Genomic DNA, 12,687 nt, shown 5'->3' on the forward strand with positions numbered 1-12,687 from the left:
AAAAAGATAAAAATAAATTAAAAACGTGTGTTACCTTATTTTGTATTGTATATCCCATGATTATCTTTTGAAGGAAAAATATCAGCCTTTTAGAGAGACACTCTGAAACTGAATGCAGAATTTTTAACACAATGGCATCTCCCTCTCTTTTTACCTCTTTCGAAGAATTACTGGCCCAAACCTGTGCCTCATCTGCTCATGCTGAAGTTGAGGCAAAAGTCCCCCTGACTTCAATGTGAACTGACTGTGGGGAAACTTATTTTGGGTCAGACTCTGAAACTTGCATTAAATAGTACTTTACTTCATGAGTGAAGTCCCACTGACCACTGAATAAGCAGATTTTAATAATCAGTGGAGTAAGGTGATGTGACTGAGGATGGTAAAATCTGGTCCTGGGTGAGGAACTCCTAGTATTCTAACAAATGTAATGGTACTTTAGGCCTTCGAGGTGGCGTGCAAGTGGGATGCCAGCAACCACTTCCTCCCTGGGGGCAGCTTCACCCAATTTGCTGACTGGAGGTTCATCCCCTGGGCCTGGCTCGTCTGCGTTCCGCTGAAAGGGGCCATGTGCCACAGGAATAGAGACAAACAATACAGGAAGTGTGGCTATGCCAATGAGACACTCCCCCATGTCCTGTGTAGCTGCAAGCCTCATTCCAGAGCCTGGCAGCTGCGACATAACGCCATGCAACATCACCTAGTCAGAGCCATCCCACTACCCATTGGGAAGATGGCTGTGAACTCCGCCATCCCCGGAACCAACAGCCAACTGTGAGCAGACATCGTCATCACTAATGAGGACCAGAAGAAGATCATGATGGTGGATGTCATAGTGCCCTTTGAAAACAGGACCCCAGCTTTCCATGACGCCCGAGCTCGAAAGGTGGAGAAATACACCCCTCTGGCCTAAACCTTGAGAGCTAAGGGTTACCAGGTTCAGACACACCCGCTGATTGTTGGAGCCCTCGGCACATGTGACCCCAGTAACGAGCATGTTACGAGAATGCGGAATCGGTCAATGCTACGCTCAGCTGATGTGGCAACTCATGGTTTTGGACGCTATCAGGTGGTCAAGGGACATCTACATAGAACACATCACCAGACATCGGCAATACCAGGAGGGATGAGCTGGAGTGCCGATGAGAAGCGTCGTCGGGAAAGTAACTGAAATACTTTCCTCGTGGATTGTACTTTCTAAATGGACAACCTATCCTAAATTCTCAATTACTGAGGGACAATCTTCACTCATTGCTATATTTGCTTTCCACAACCAACTCTCTGTATAAGTACCTGAATACTTGGATGCGAATATCTAAACTGTATTCTTAAATTTATTCACCTAAATTTGGGGGTTATTGCTGATTATGCACTATATGTATTTTATGACTTTAAAGACAAACTTTGTATTGTGTGGATAATCTAAGCACTATACCAAGATGTACAGACACTCTTTTCTTAACATGTGTATTATATAATTTTTTAACATTAGCTTTAATAAAATTTTTAAATCTGTTTTTATTTGGAAGCTCACAGGACAGAGGTCCCCTCTTTGGAATGAGTGGCACATGAAAAGTTCACACAGGAGAATTTAAGGCCACTCACTTGTCTGATCTGTGAATAAAGCATCCTCCAATTTCAGTAAAGCTAAATTTCAAAACTTGGTTTGAAGCAGAGATACTTATTTTAAGAAAAAAAAGGCTCCTGCGTTCTGCGTACATTCTTAATAGGACAGCTAATTGTTACCGTACATATGGTTCCTTTACAGTCTGTACCCTGTACTTGGAATTAGAGGTGACTTTAGAAGTGACTTGATTGACTGAACATTACTTCTAGTTTATGAAATCAACAAGAGTAACAAATGCAGCTGTGAAAGGCTGCTGTCAAATTGCTAGATTTAGTCTCTGTGTGTGTTCCACTCTGGGATTTCTAGTACGCTTATAATACGTAAATGTATACCTTGGACTTATTGTGCATTCAGCTTCCAGAATAATGACTTGAATTATTTTTGTGCTCTCTTTAGAGAGTGATTGGATATAGAGTATAATTTATATCAGTCCCTTTTGAGTAACACATACAGTGTCTGGGATTGTCTGTGTTTTGTCCCTGAAACTTTCTGACAGTATGTGTTCTAGCTGGTTAGAAACCGCAATCACTGAAAAGCCTTTTAGGTAAAAGTTGTCAAAAGAAGACTTCCTTTTTTTAATGATGATGTTCTTCAGCATTCTTTCTGCTGTCCACTGACCTGGTAACTATTAATCCCCACTTGTTCTCTTATTTCCCAGTTCAGCAAATTCTAAATTGTGCGCTAAGAAAAACAGTGACAAAAGTTTCTGGGGAATTGCACATGTTAAAAACTTGCACTGTTTTGTCAGATGTGTCTGATGGATTTTTGATTGCTGTTTCAGCTCTTACTGTAAGATTGCTTGCAGTTGTGAAGCGAGGATAAGGAATGAGGCATTTCTGCTTGTTCTCATTTTTGTTCAGGTTGATTTGACATACTTGATATCTGAGTAAACAGCCATCTGTCCCTGAAGTCTTGCCAATTACACCAACTCTGAAAGCAGTCAGAGAAACTTAATTCTTCCACTTAATCATGTGCAAGTCCTCATTCTATCTTTTGTCAAATCCATCTTTTTGTCTAATTAAAAAAACCTTGGTCTGGATTTCTTATTTTCTGTTTCCCAACTGTAGAGTTTACAACTGGCATTATAGCTAGATAACAAAATAAATAAAAATAAAATTATTTTCTCTGAAGAAACATTTAATGACTTACGTGTTAGAATTAATCCCAGATTAAAATTACAGTATTAAAAACTGCTTCCTTTCAAGTATTGTAATTCAGTTAATAGTGTGAGGGTTGTTGTATCTATGGCAAGGAGAGGTAGGTCAAAAATTTCAAAAACGGATACTTAATATTAGACTCCTAAGTCATCGTTAGGTGTCTAAATAAGGGGCCTGATTTTCAGTAGTACTAATTATGTTGACTTCAAGAGGAGTTCATGGCTGCTCAGTGCTACTGAAATTCAGGCCGCTTTGGAGCCTAACTTTTTTAGGCACCCAGTTTTATGGTCTGGACAATTCTCCATCATATGTTTGTAAAAGGAGTCAAGTATTTTTCCAATCACGATTCCCTGCAAAAATATCTTCCTTTATTCAGCTAGCATGAATATTTCTTCATTCATTATCTTCCAAGTTGTTAATTCCAGTTCTGCTAACTAGTGCTAGTAATTACTTTTGTTTTTGAATTTTTTTTCTTTTTTTTTTTTAAACCTGGTACTGTTTAAGTCAAAGCTTCTTCAAACATGTTACCTGGTATTTCACTTTTTACTAACAACAGCTAAATTCTTACTGAATTTGGCACTGCAGTATATAACGCAAGGATTGCTGCTGATGGAAAAGTGCATACTTCCAACTCCTAATTAATGTATGAGGAAAGTAGTACGTGTTCAGATATAAAATACAGCTCTTTAGTCAATCGTCCTGTATTTTTCAAAGGGTATGATATTTGCTTTTCTAGGAACTAGTATTAAGAACAGAGAACAAAATGAAACTAAAAGCATCATATTGCAAAAAATATTTAATGGAGAACTGCTGAAAACAACTATTACTTTCCAACTTGACCCATTCCGCTTGTTTCATGCTGGCTTTATTTTAAATGCCTAACGTAAAACATCACAGAACAAAATAGGTGTTTTAAATATGATTAATTATCCTTAAATTGTCCAAAGCATTCATTTTTTTTATCATTGAGAAACATGCTTGTAAACCATAATTGTTCAATTATAAAAATCCTTTGCAATTCAATAGTAACAAATCTCACTGGTGTTGGGGAAGAAATATATTGTGGGCAGTTTTAAAAATAAGGTTCAGGAGAAATTGTTCTGTGTACCACTCTTCCACTATGAGCAGTGTAAGAAAACTTTAGTATGAAATTTTTGCTAAAGTTGGATTGATTATTTTTCTCCAGATTTTTAAATTAACATTCAACTGAGCTAATCTGTCTCTTTATGGTACAATTTCATATATGCAAAAAGAAAAGAGCTTTTGTACTAAGTGCTCTCTCTCTCTTCTCCCATCCCCCAAAAGAAGAGGCTTCCCTCAGGAGTCTAGAAATGTAGTGGGACTGGTTTCTTGCTCTTGCTGTTCTCCATTTTTCCATTCTACTTGTCATCCCTCTTACGTTTTTTTTTCCCTTCTATGGAAGCCTATTATGCATATTCCATTGTCTGAAGACAAGATTCTTATAGCTCTGCCTTCATCTTCTCTTATACTTCCTGTGCTTCACTATTTTGATTGCTTTCTTTGACTCCTTCACTAGGTGCAGATTCTATCCCTTCTTTCATGCTGTTCAGCAGGCTTGGAACAACTGCCCAATTAATGTATTTCAAGTTTCTCCTTTTCCTTACAATGTCAGAAACTTCTTTAAAAACCTATTTTTTTGACATTATGTGGTATATAATAAACATGTCCCATTCTTTCTGTCCTTCCCTGAAACTGTTTTTTCTGTATCCAGTGTGTCATTGTGGGACCTGTTCCTACTTGGATTCAGTTTAGTTATTGTGCAGTGTTTATGTACCTAAGTGGCACTTTGTGAATGATGATAATGCCTTCGGTATCGGTGATCTCTGGAGAGCAGAGCAAAACAGCTGTCTGGTACACTTTTTATCACAGATGCACTGCTTCTGTTGTGAGTTTCCTGGCAGTGTAATTAGCTAGCAAACATATATCTTAAATATCTGTACCCTGCTTTAATCAGCAAGTGTGTGATTGGAACTATATATGTATAAGATAAATAATTGTATCAACAGACCTTTGAGTCTGCAGTTCAATGTAACTCTAGTAGTACAGCAGAAACCAATTCAGTACAGTGACTTGGCCTACAGACTGATCTACGTTATAAATAGCTTTAGTTAGTAATAGTTGGAGAGTGCTATTTTTGTAGTGTTGTATACACTTGGTTTTAGTGCAAGGATTATGATTTTTAACTTGTCTATTTTTAATGTTTTATTAGATGAATTTCACTAGATTCCACTCTGTTCTGTATATCTGTATTTTGTTAGACTGCTTTCTACCTTCAGCTGATGAGTTACTCTTCCATATAATTGCTGATCAAAACAAAATATAGCGTAATAAATGCTGTAAAATTACCCTCTTCTTCATACCTTCTGAGATCCAGTTTATCTAATCTCTTCAGTGATGAAGAAGGTTTCTATAATATAGACAGGAGCATATAATTTTTTTATACATGCAGTTTTTTTATACAAAACAGTCTGTTTTTTGTTCAAACGAAAAAGCACACCAGTGCTAACCTCTGGACTGAGACAAAGCATGGAGAATTTAAACCCAGAAGGAATTAATTTGACTAAATTATGAGTGTCTGAAAAAGGGACATTGGAATGGTGGTTGGAACTCGGTAACTATCTTGTGCACCATCTCCACCTGCTATGGTAATTATGTTGTCTTACCATCTTTGGTTAGGTTTCTTGACTCAAAGAAAACCAACTATGATGATGATTCTTTTAAAGACCAAAATGATACCAGTGTAACAGCTGAAAAATGCTCTTGGTGGTTGGCATATGGGACCTTTGGTTTGATTTCTGTCCAGTATACACACTGGAGTCTATGTTTGCATGACTTGTGGCAGATTTATAGCTGTTTTTAATGTGATAGAAAGGCAGGTTACATAGTTGGAGGGATATTAGTGGTTAGAGAGGTTGAGAATTTGGGATCTAGAAGGAAGATATCCAAGAAAAAATTTCACTGTTGTTCTGAAAAATAAGAGATCAGCACTTTAAGATAATGCATGTATTGGGACAGATTTCAGGAAGGTTTCAGTCTTTGACTGCACCACAAGGAAGAGCAAGGGGTGTGAAACTACTACAGCATTTGCTCAGGAAACTTCCTGAAAAAGCACAAGATCAAATCCGCACAGACACACCCCTGGAACCCCGACCTGGGATATTCTATCTACTACCCAAGATCCATAAACCTGGAAATCCTGGGCGCCCCATCATCTCAGGCATTGGCACCCTGACAGCACGATTGTCTGGCTATGTAGACTCCCTCCTCAGGCCCTACGCTACCAGCACTCCCAGCTACCTTCGAGACACCACTGACTTCCTAAGGAAACTTCAATCCATCGGTGATCTTCCTGATAACACCATCCTGGCCACTATGGATGTAGAAGCCCTCTACACCAACATTCCACACAAAGATGGACTACAAGCCGTCAGGAACACTATCCCCGATAATGTCACGGCTAACCTGGTGGCTGAACTTTGTGACTTTGTCCTTACCCATAACTATTTCACATTTGGGGACAATGTATACCTTCAGATCAGCGGCACTGCTATGGGTACCCGCATGGCCCCACAGTATGCCAACATTTTTATGGCTGATTTAGAACAACGCTTCCTCAGCTCTCGTCCCCTAAAGCCCCTACTCTACTTGCGCTATATTGATGACATCTTCATCATCTGGACCCATGGAAAAGAAGCCCTTGAGGAATTCCACCATGATTTCAACAATTTCCATCCCACCACCAACCTCAGCCTGGTCCAGTCCACACAAGAGATCCACTTCCTGGACACTACAGTGCTAATAAACAATGGTCACATAAACACCACCCTATACCGGAAACCTACTGACCGCTATTCCTACCTGCATGCCTCCAGCTTTCACCCTAACCACACCACACGATCCATCGTCTACAGCCAAGCTCTGCGATACAACCGCATTTGCTCCAACCCCTCAGACAGAGACAAACACCTACAAGATCTCTGTCAAGCTTTCTTACAACTACAATACCCACCTGCAGAAGTAAAGAAACAGATTGATAGAGCCAGAAGAGTTCCCAGAAGTTACCTACTACAGGACAGGCCTAACAAAGAAAATAACAGAACGCCACTAGCCGTCACCTTCAGCCCCCAACTAAAACCCCTCCAACGCATTATTAAGGATCTACAACCTATCCTAAAGGATGACCCAACACTCTCACAAATCTTGGGAGACAGGCCAGTCCTTGCCTACAGACAGCCCCGCAACCTGAAGCAAATACTCACCAACAACCACATACCACACAACAGAACCACTAACCCAGGAACTTATCCTTGCAACAAAGCCCGTTGCCAATTGTGCCCACATATCTATTCAGGGGACACCATCACAGGGCCTAATAACATCAGCCACACTATCAGAGGCTCGTATACCTGCACATCCACCAATGTGATATATGCCATCATGTGCCAGCAATGCCCCTCTGCCATGTACATTGGTCAAACTGGACAGTCTCTACGTAAAAGAATAAATGGACACAAATCAGATGTCAAGAATTATAACATTCATAAACCAGTCGGAGAACACTTCAATCTCTCTGGTAACGCAATCACAGACATGAAGGTCGCTATCTTAAAACAAAAAAACTTCAAATCCAGACTCCAGCGAGAAACTGCTGAATTGGAATTCATTTGCAAATTGGATACTATTAATTTAGGCTTAAATAGAGACTGGGAGTGGCTAAGTCATTATGCAAGGTAGCCTATTTCCTCTTGTTTTTTCCTACCCCCGCCCCCCCAGATGTTCTGGTTTAACTTGGATTTAAACTTGGAGAGTGGTCACTTTGGATGAGCTATTACCAGCAGGAGAGTGAGTTTGTGTGTGTGGTTTTTGGGAGGGGGGTGAGAGAACCTGGATTTGTGCAGGAAATGGCCCAACTTTATTATCATGCACATTTTGTAAAGAGTTGTCACTTTGGATGGGCTATCACCAGCAGGAGAGTGAATTTGTGTGGGGGGGTGGAGAGTGAGAAAACCTGGATTTGTGCTGGAAATGGCCCACCTGATGATCACTTTAGATAAGCTATTACCAGCTGGACAGTGGGGTGGGAGGAGGTATTTTTTCATATTTTCTGTGTATATATAAAGTCTGCTGCAGTTTCCACGGCATGCATCCGATGAAGTGAGCTGTAGCTCACGAAAGCTCATGCTCAAATAAATTGGTTAGTCTCTAAGGTGCCACAAGTACTCCTTTTCTTTTTGTGAAAACTACTGTTCTTATGCAGGGGGCATGTATAAATGTTCCTCTTCAAAGCATACATATATCAGTGAATTGACTCAATAGAATCCTAGCAATGACCTTTATACAATGTATTGTAAATCTTCACTGTCCAGTTATTTTTGCATCCTTTTATTACAAACTGAACTGGAAGGTAGACAATAGTACTTCTTCCAAAGTGCTGAACAAACATGATATAATTGGTCACCCCAACACTCCCTGCAAGGCAGGGATTAACGTTCCTTTATCAAACTTTTATTTGAATTATTGAGATGCCTAAGGGGTTAGCCCAGTGGCCAGCCACAGTAATAAGGATATTTCTGTGGTTCTTCCCCCCCCCGCCCAAATGTGTCCTAACTTGGGTTAAAATAGGCATGGCAACTCATGTCATCAGTTCGAGTTCAACCCTAGGTTTTCCAAAAGGCTTTACCTCAAGCTGCCAACCTGAGTTAAAGACTGAGTTGCTGTATCATTGCTTCTATTTTTAATCCAAGTTACCTAACCTCAAGTTAAGAATACATCTTTTTTTGCAGGGTGTATATACCCTGAGTGTGCTGATAGTACACATTCATAGATTCTAAGGCCAGCAGATTCCACTGTGGTCTGAACAACTGTATAACTCAGGCTATAGAACTTCATCAAAATAATTTGAACTAGAGCATATTTTTGAGAATATTGGTTTAAAAATCGCCAGTGATGGGGAATCACTTGGTGATCCTTAGTAAATTGTTCCAGTTGTTCATTACCCTCACTGGTAAAAATTTTACATCTTTTTTTCCATCTGAATGTGTTTATCTTCCATTTCCAGCCATTGGGTCTTGTTATATCTTTGTCTGCTAGACTGAAGAGCCCATTATTAAATATTTGTTACTCTTGGAGATACTGATAGACTCTGTTCAAGTCACCCCATAACTGTCTCTGGGTTAAATGAAACAGATTAAGCTCCTTGAAGATCACTCTTGTGGCTCTTCTCTGAATCCTCGTCAGTTTATCAATGTCTTTCTTGAATTGTGGACACCAGAACCAGACACAGTATTCCGGCAGTGGTTGCACCAGTGCCAAATACAGAGGTAAAATAACCTCCCGGCTCCTATTTACTACTCCCCTGTTTATGCATCCACGGATCACATTAGCCCTTTTGGTCACAGTGGTTGCACTGGAACAACGTGTTTAACTGATTACCACCCTGACCCCCCAAGTCCTTTTCAGAATCTCTGCTTCCCAAGATAGAGTCCCTTATCCTGTAAGGATGGCCTACGTTCTTTGTTCCTAGATGTATGACTTTTTATATTTGGCTTTATTGAAACACAAAGTGTTTGCTTGTACCAAATTTACCAGGTGATCCAGATTGCTCTCTATCAGTGACCTGTCCTCTTAATTATTTGCCACTCCTCCAACTTTTTGTCATCTGCAAATATTATCGATTGATTTCATTTTTTCCCCAGATTATTGATAAAAATATTAAGTAGCAAAGGGCTAAGAACTGATCCCTGTGGGACCCCACTAGAAACATGTTCTCTGATGATGATTCCTCACTGTCAAATAGCCAAATTTTAATTAAAAAACCTCCTCCTTATTGTCTTTACTGCTGGTGGCCATAGATTTCTCCCTGTATCCTTATGCTTCCCTTACCAATTTCTTACAATTCCTAGCTTCTGATTTATTTCATTACTATCAACTTCCCCTTTCTTATAGTTGTTATATATATTTTCTTGTTGCTTTCACTACTCCTCTAAGACAGGCTGTTTTTTTTAACCCGTGAGGCCTCCTTTCTCACTTGAGGCTTTTTGGACATTTAGTAAAATGTTCTTAAATAATTCCCAATTATAATTCATATTTTTCTGTTTAAATTCTTCTACCTGATTTGGCTCATAATTGTTTTCAGCTTTGAGAAATTGGCAGTTTTATAGCAGTGTGTGTGTGCGCTGTGTAGTTGTAGCTGTGTTGGTCCCAGGATATAAGAGAGATGATGTGAGTGAGGTAATACCTTTTTATTTGACCAACTTCTGTTGGTGAGAGAGACAAGCTTTCGAGCCACACAGAGCTCTTCTCCAGAGTGTAAGTACTTATTTGGACTTCATTACTGTTCGCACATAACAAATGTGATCAAGTCCGTTCATAGATACTAAGGTCAGAAGGGACCATTATGATCATCTAGTCCGACCTCCTGCACAATGCAGGCCACAGAATCTCACCCACCCACTCCTGCGATAAACCTCTCACCTATGTCTGAGCTACTGAAGTCCTCAAATCTTGGTTTAAGGACTTCAAGGAGCAGGGAATCCTCCAGCAAGTGACCCATGCCCCTGTTACAGAGGAAGGCGAAAAACCTCCAGGGCCTCTTCCAATCTGCCCTGGAGGAAAATTCCTTCCCGACCCCAAATACTGCAATCAGCTAAACCCTGAGCATATGGGCAAGATTCACCAGCCAGATACCCAGGAAAGAATTTTCTGTAGTATCTCAGATCCTACCCCATCTAACATCCCATCACAGGCCATTGGGCCTATTTACCATGAATATTTAAAGATCAATTAATTACCAAAATCATGTTATCCCATCAAGTGTTACTTGTAACAGCAGCATATAAAATATTTCTAAGCAGAAATGTGACTTTTTAAGTTGATAGTGTCCCTTTAAAGCCCATTGGAAGAAAGTGCTAGTGCATCACATTATGTACTGGAAAAATATGCTGCATAATCTTCATATACTAAAAAGAATCCTTAAAAACACTCATCAGTGGGAAAGTGAATTTGGGGAGTTCCTAGAAAAGGTAAGTAGCGTTCAGGGACACATAGAACTTTGAAAGGAGAGAATCATGCCTTGCCTCAGCTATTCATAGCATATCAAAGCTGCAGTAGATTGAAAGTGATGGAACTCTTGTCAGTTTCACGGCTTCATGATCGCTTGTACCTAACCAACCACCAAATTTTAGTTTGAGGTCTTCTGTAGAATTCTCCCATGTTGTATTCAGCACTTCTTAAGTTAGAAAATTGTCATCTGTAATATCTAGAAATTCTGAGGACATTTTAGTACTGGCAGCATGAGCCCTCCAGCGTATGTGACTCAGACTGAAGTCCCCCACTGTGATCATGCAGCCTTTTTTCATAAAAAGTATAGATAAGTGCTCAAGGGGCCGGTCATCCTGTTCCCTGGTGTGATTTGGTGGACTTGGCAGACACCACCAAGTACCCCATCATGTGCTTTCGCTATTAGGACATTGATCCATAAGCACTGAAAATAATTTTCTTTCAAGTCTTCACTGAGCTTGTGGTTATTTTCATTGACAGCAATGAGGGAGTAGTTGGACTTAATTCACCCAAATGTGCCTTACTTGTTACTGTAACTTCTATATAAATTGATCACTGTTAATGGGGGAGGGGGAAACTTCCACTCTTTCAGAGCATGTTTACAGTTGCTCAGTATATTGGTAAATCTTGTCCAGAATAGGAGGTAATATTTGAAAGTGGATGCTATATAAATAAGTGAGTAGTTGTGCAGTTTCCCACACGCATACACGCAGACTGCTCCAGCCGTAGCATCATCCGTGCAATTTAGCAGAACAGGGGAGCAGGATTTTGGGGACCACAACTTTGCACTCCATGAGCTTACTACAAACCAGGTGGTTGGGGCAGTGCCCAGGACTTGGCAGACTTTGGGAAGGGTCAGAAACAGTAGGTGGATCTGTCACAATATGCACACATTAGTCATTGCTTGCATTGAGTAGGGATGCAGTGGTGGGAGAGGTAACAGCAGCATTATGTTTCTGTATCATGTAGCCTCTTATACCAAGGTTTGCTTCTTGGGTTTGCTATGAAACAGGGCTGTTACTGGTGATGGAATGAGGTAGCAAAATTATGTGCCATGAAGGGGAAAACTCAATATATGACACCCGGTCTATGAATACGTTTATAAAATCAAACCTTTAAATAGCTAATAAAATATGTTGATTGGATTCTGTTTTTCCTTCCTCAGTTGGCTGAAAGTAGCCAGAAGAAAGAGAGGTTACAGCAAAGCATTGAGAAATCAAAAATCGGACGCCAAGAGACTGTAAGTTTTTGTCCATTTTTTCATTAAAGAATCTTGCTGTGAGGATGTACAATCTGTAGATGTTAATATGTTACAGTTTTATATAAAATCGTTGAAAATCTTAATAGAATGGCTAAATATTGGAAGAGAGGATGAGGGAGGGGGAAAATATCAGGCTTGCTAGACAGCCCTTTCCTTCATTGCTGATTCACAGCTGATTTTTGATCTGTGGTGAGTACCAGGTTGGGTGTTTCACAGGGTAGGAAATTTGGTGATTTGCTTCAGAGCTGCTCTTCATAAACCTGGATCAGATTGAAAACCAAACAAACAAACCCCCAAACTAACCTAATCATAGCTATGTGCTGAAATGCCCAGAGGCTGCTGAATAGCCAAATAAACCTAGTTATCTGTGAATTTAGGTGGTTGTTTAAAATTTTGTATCTTGATTTTAATTTGGCTAAATTTAACAAAGATCCTTTCTATGTTGAAACTGTTGAAGGAACACTGTCAAACTAAACTTAAAACATGCCACTTCATAGGCATGTTAGGTGGAAATGTGTTTCATACAGTATCCTAGCTAAACTGAGCATTGGGACAGATAAATCTAG

At 39.8% G+C, this 12,687-nt stretch overlaps 1 protein-coding gene across 6 annotated transcripts in view; it reads left to right on the forward strand.

Moving 5' to 3' along the window:
• Positions 1-12,687, forward strand: part of MND1 (meiotic nuclear divisions 1) — a 53,258-nt gene that overhangs the window by 19,900 nt on the left and 20,671 nt on the right. For all 6 annotated transcript variants that reach the window (XM_073341393.1, XM_073341394.1, XM_073341397.1 and 3 more), the window contains one exon: positions 12,026-12,100. In XM_073341393.1, the coding sequence (XP_073197494.1) occupies positions 12,026-12,100 (75 nt within the window). The remainder of the gene's footprint in view (positions 1-12,025; positions 12,101-12,687) is intronic.

The sequence above is a fragment of the Lepidochelys kempii genome, chromosome 4 (genome assembly GCF_965140285.1).
Source record: "Lepidochelys kempii isolate rLepKem1 chromosome 4, rLepKem1.hap1, whole genome shotgun sequence".
Taxonomy (NCBI): Eukaryota; Metazoa; Chordata; order Testudines; family Cheloniidae; genus Lepidochelys; species Lepidochelys kempii.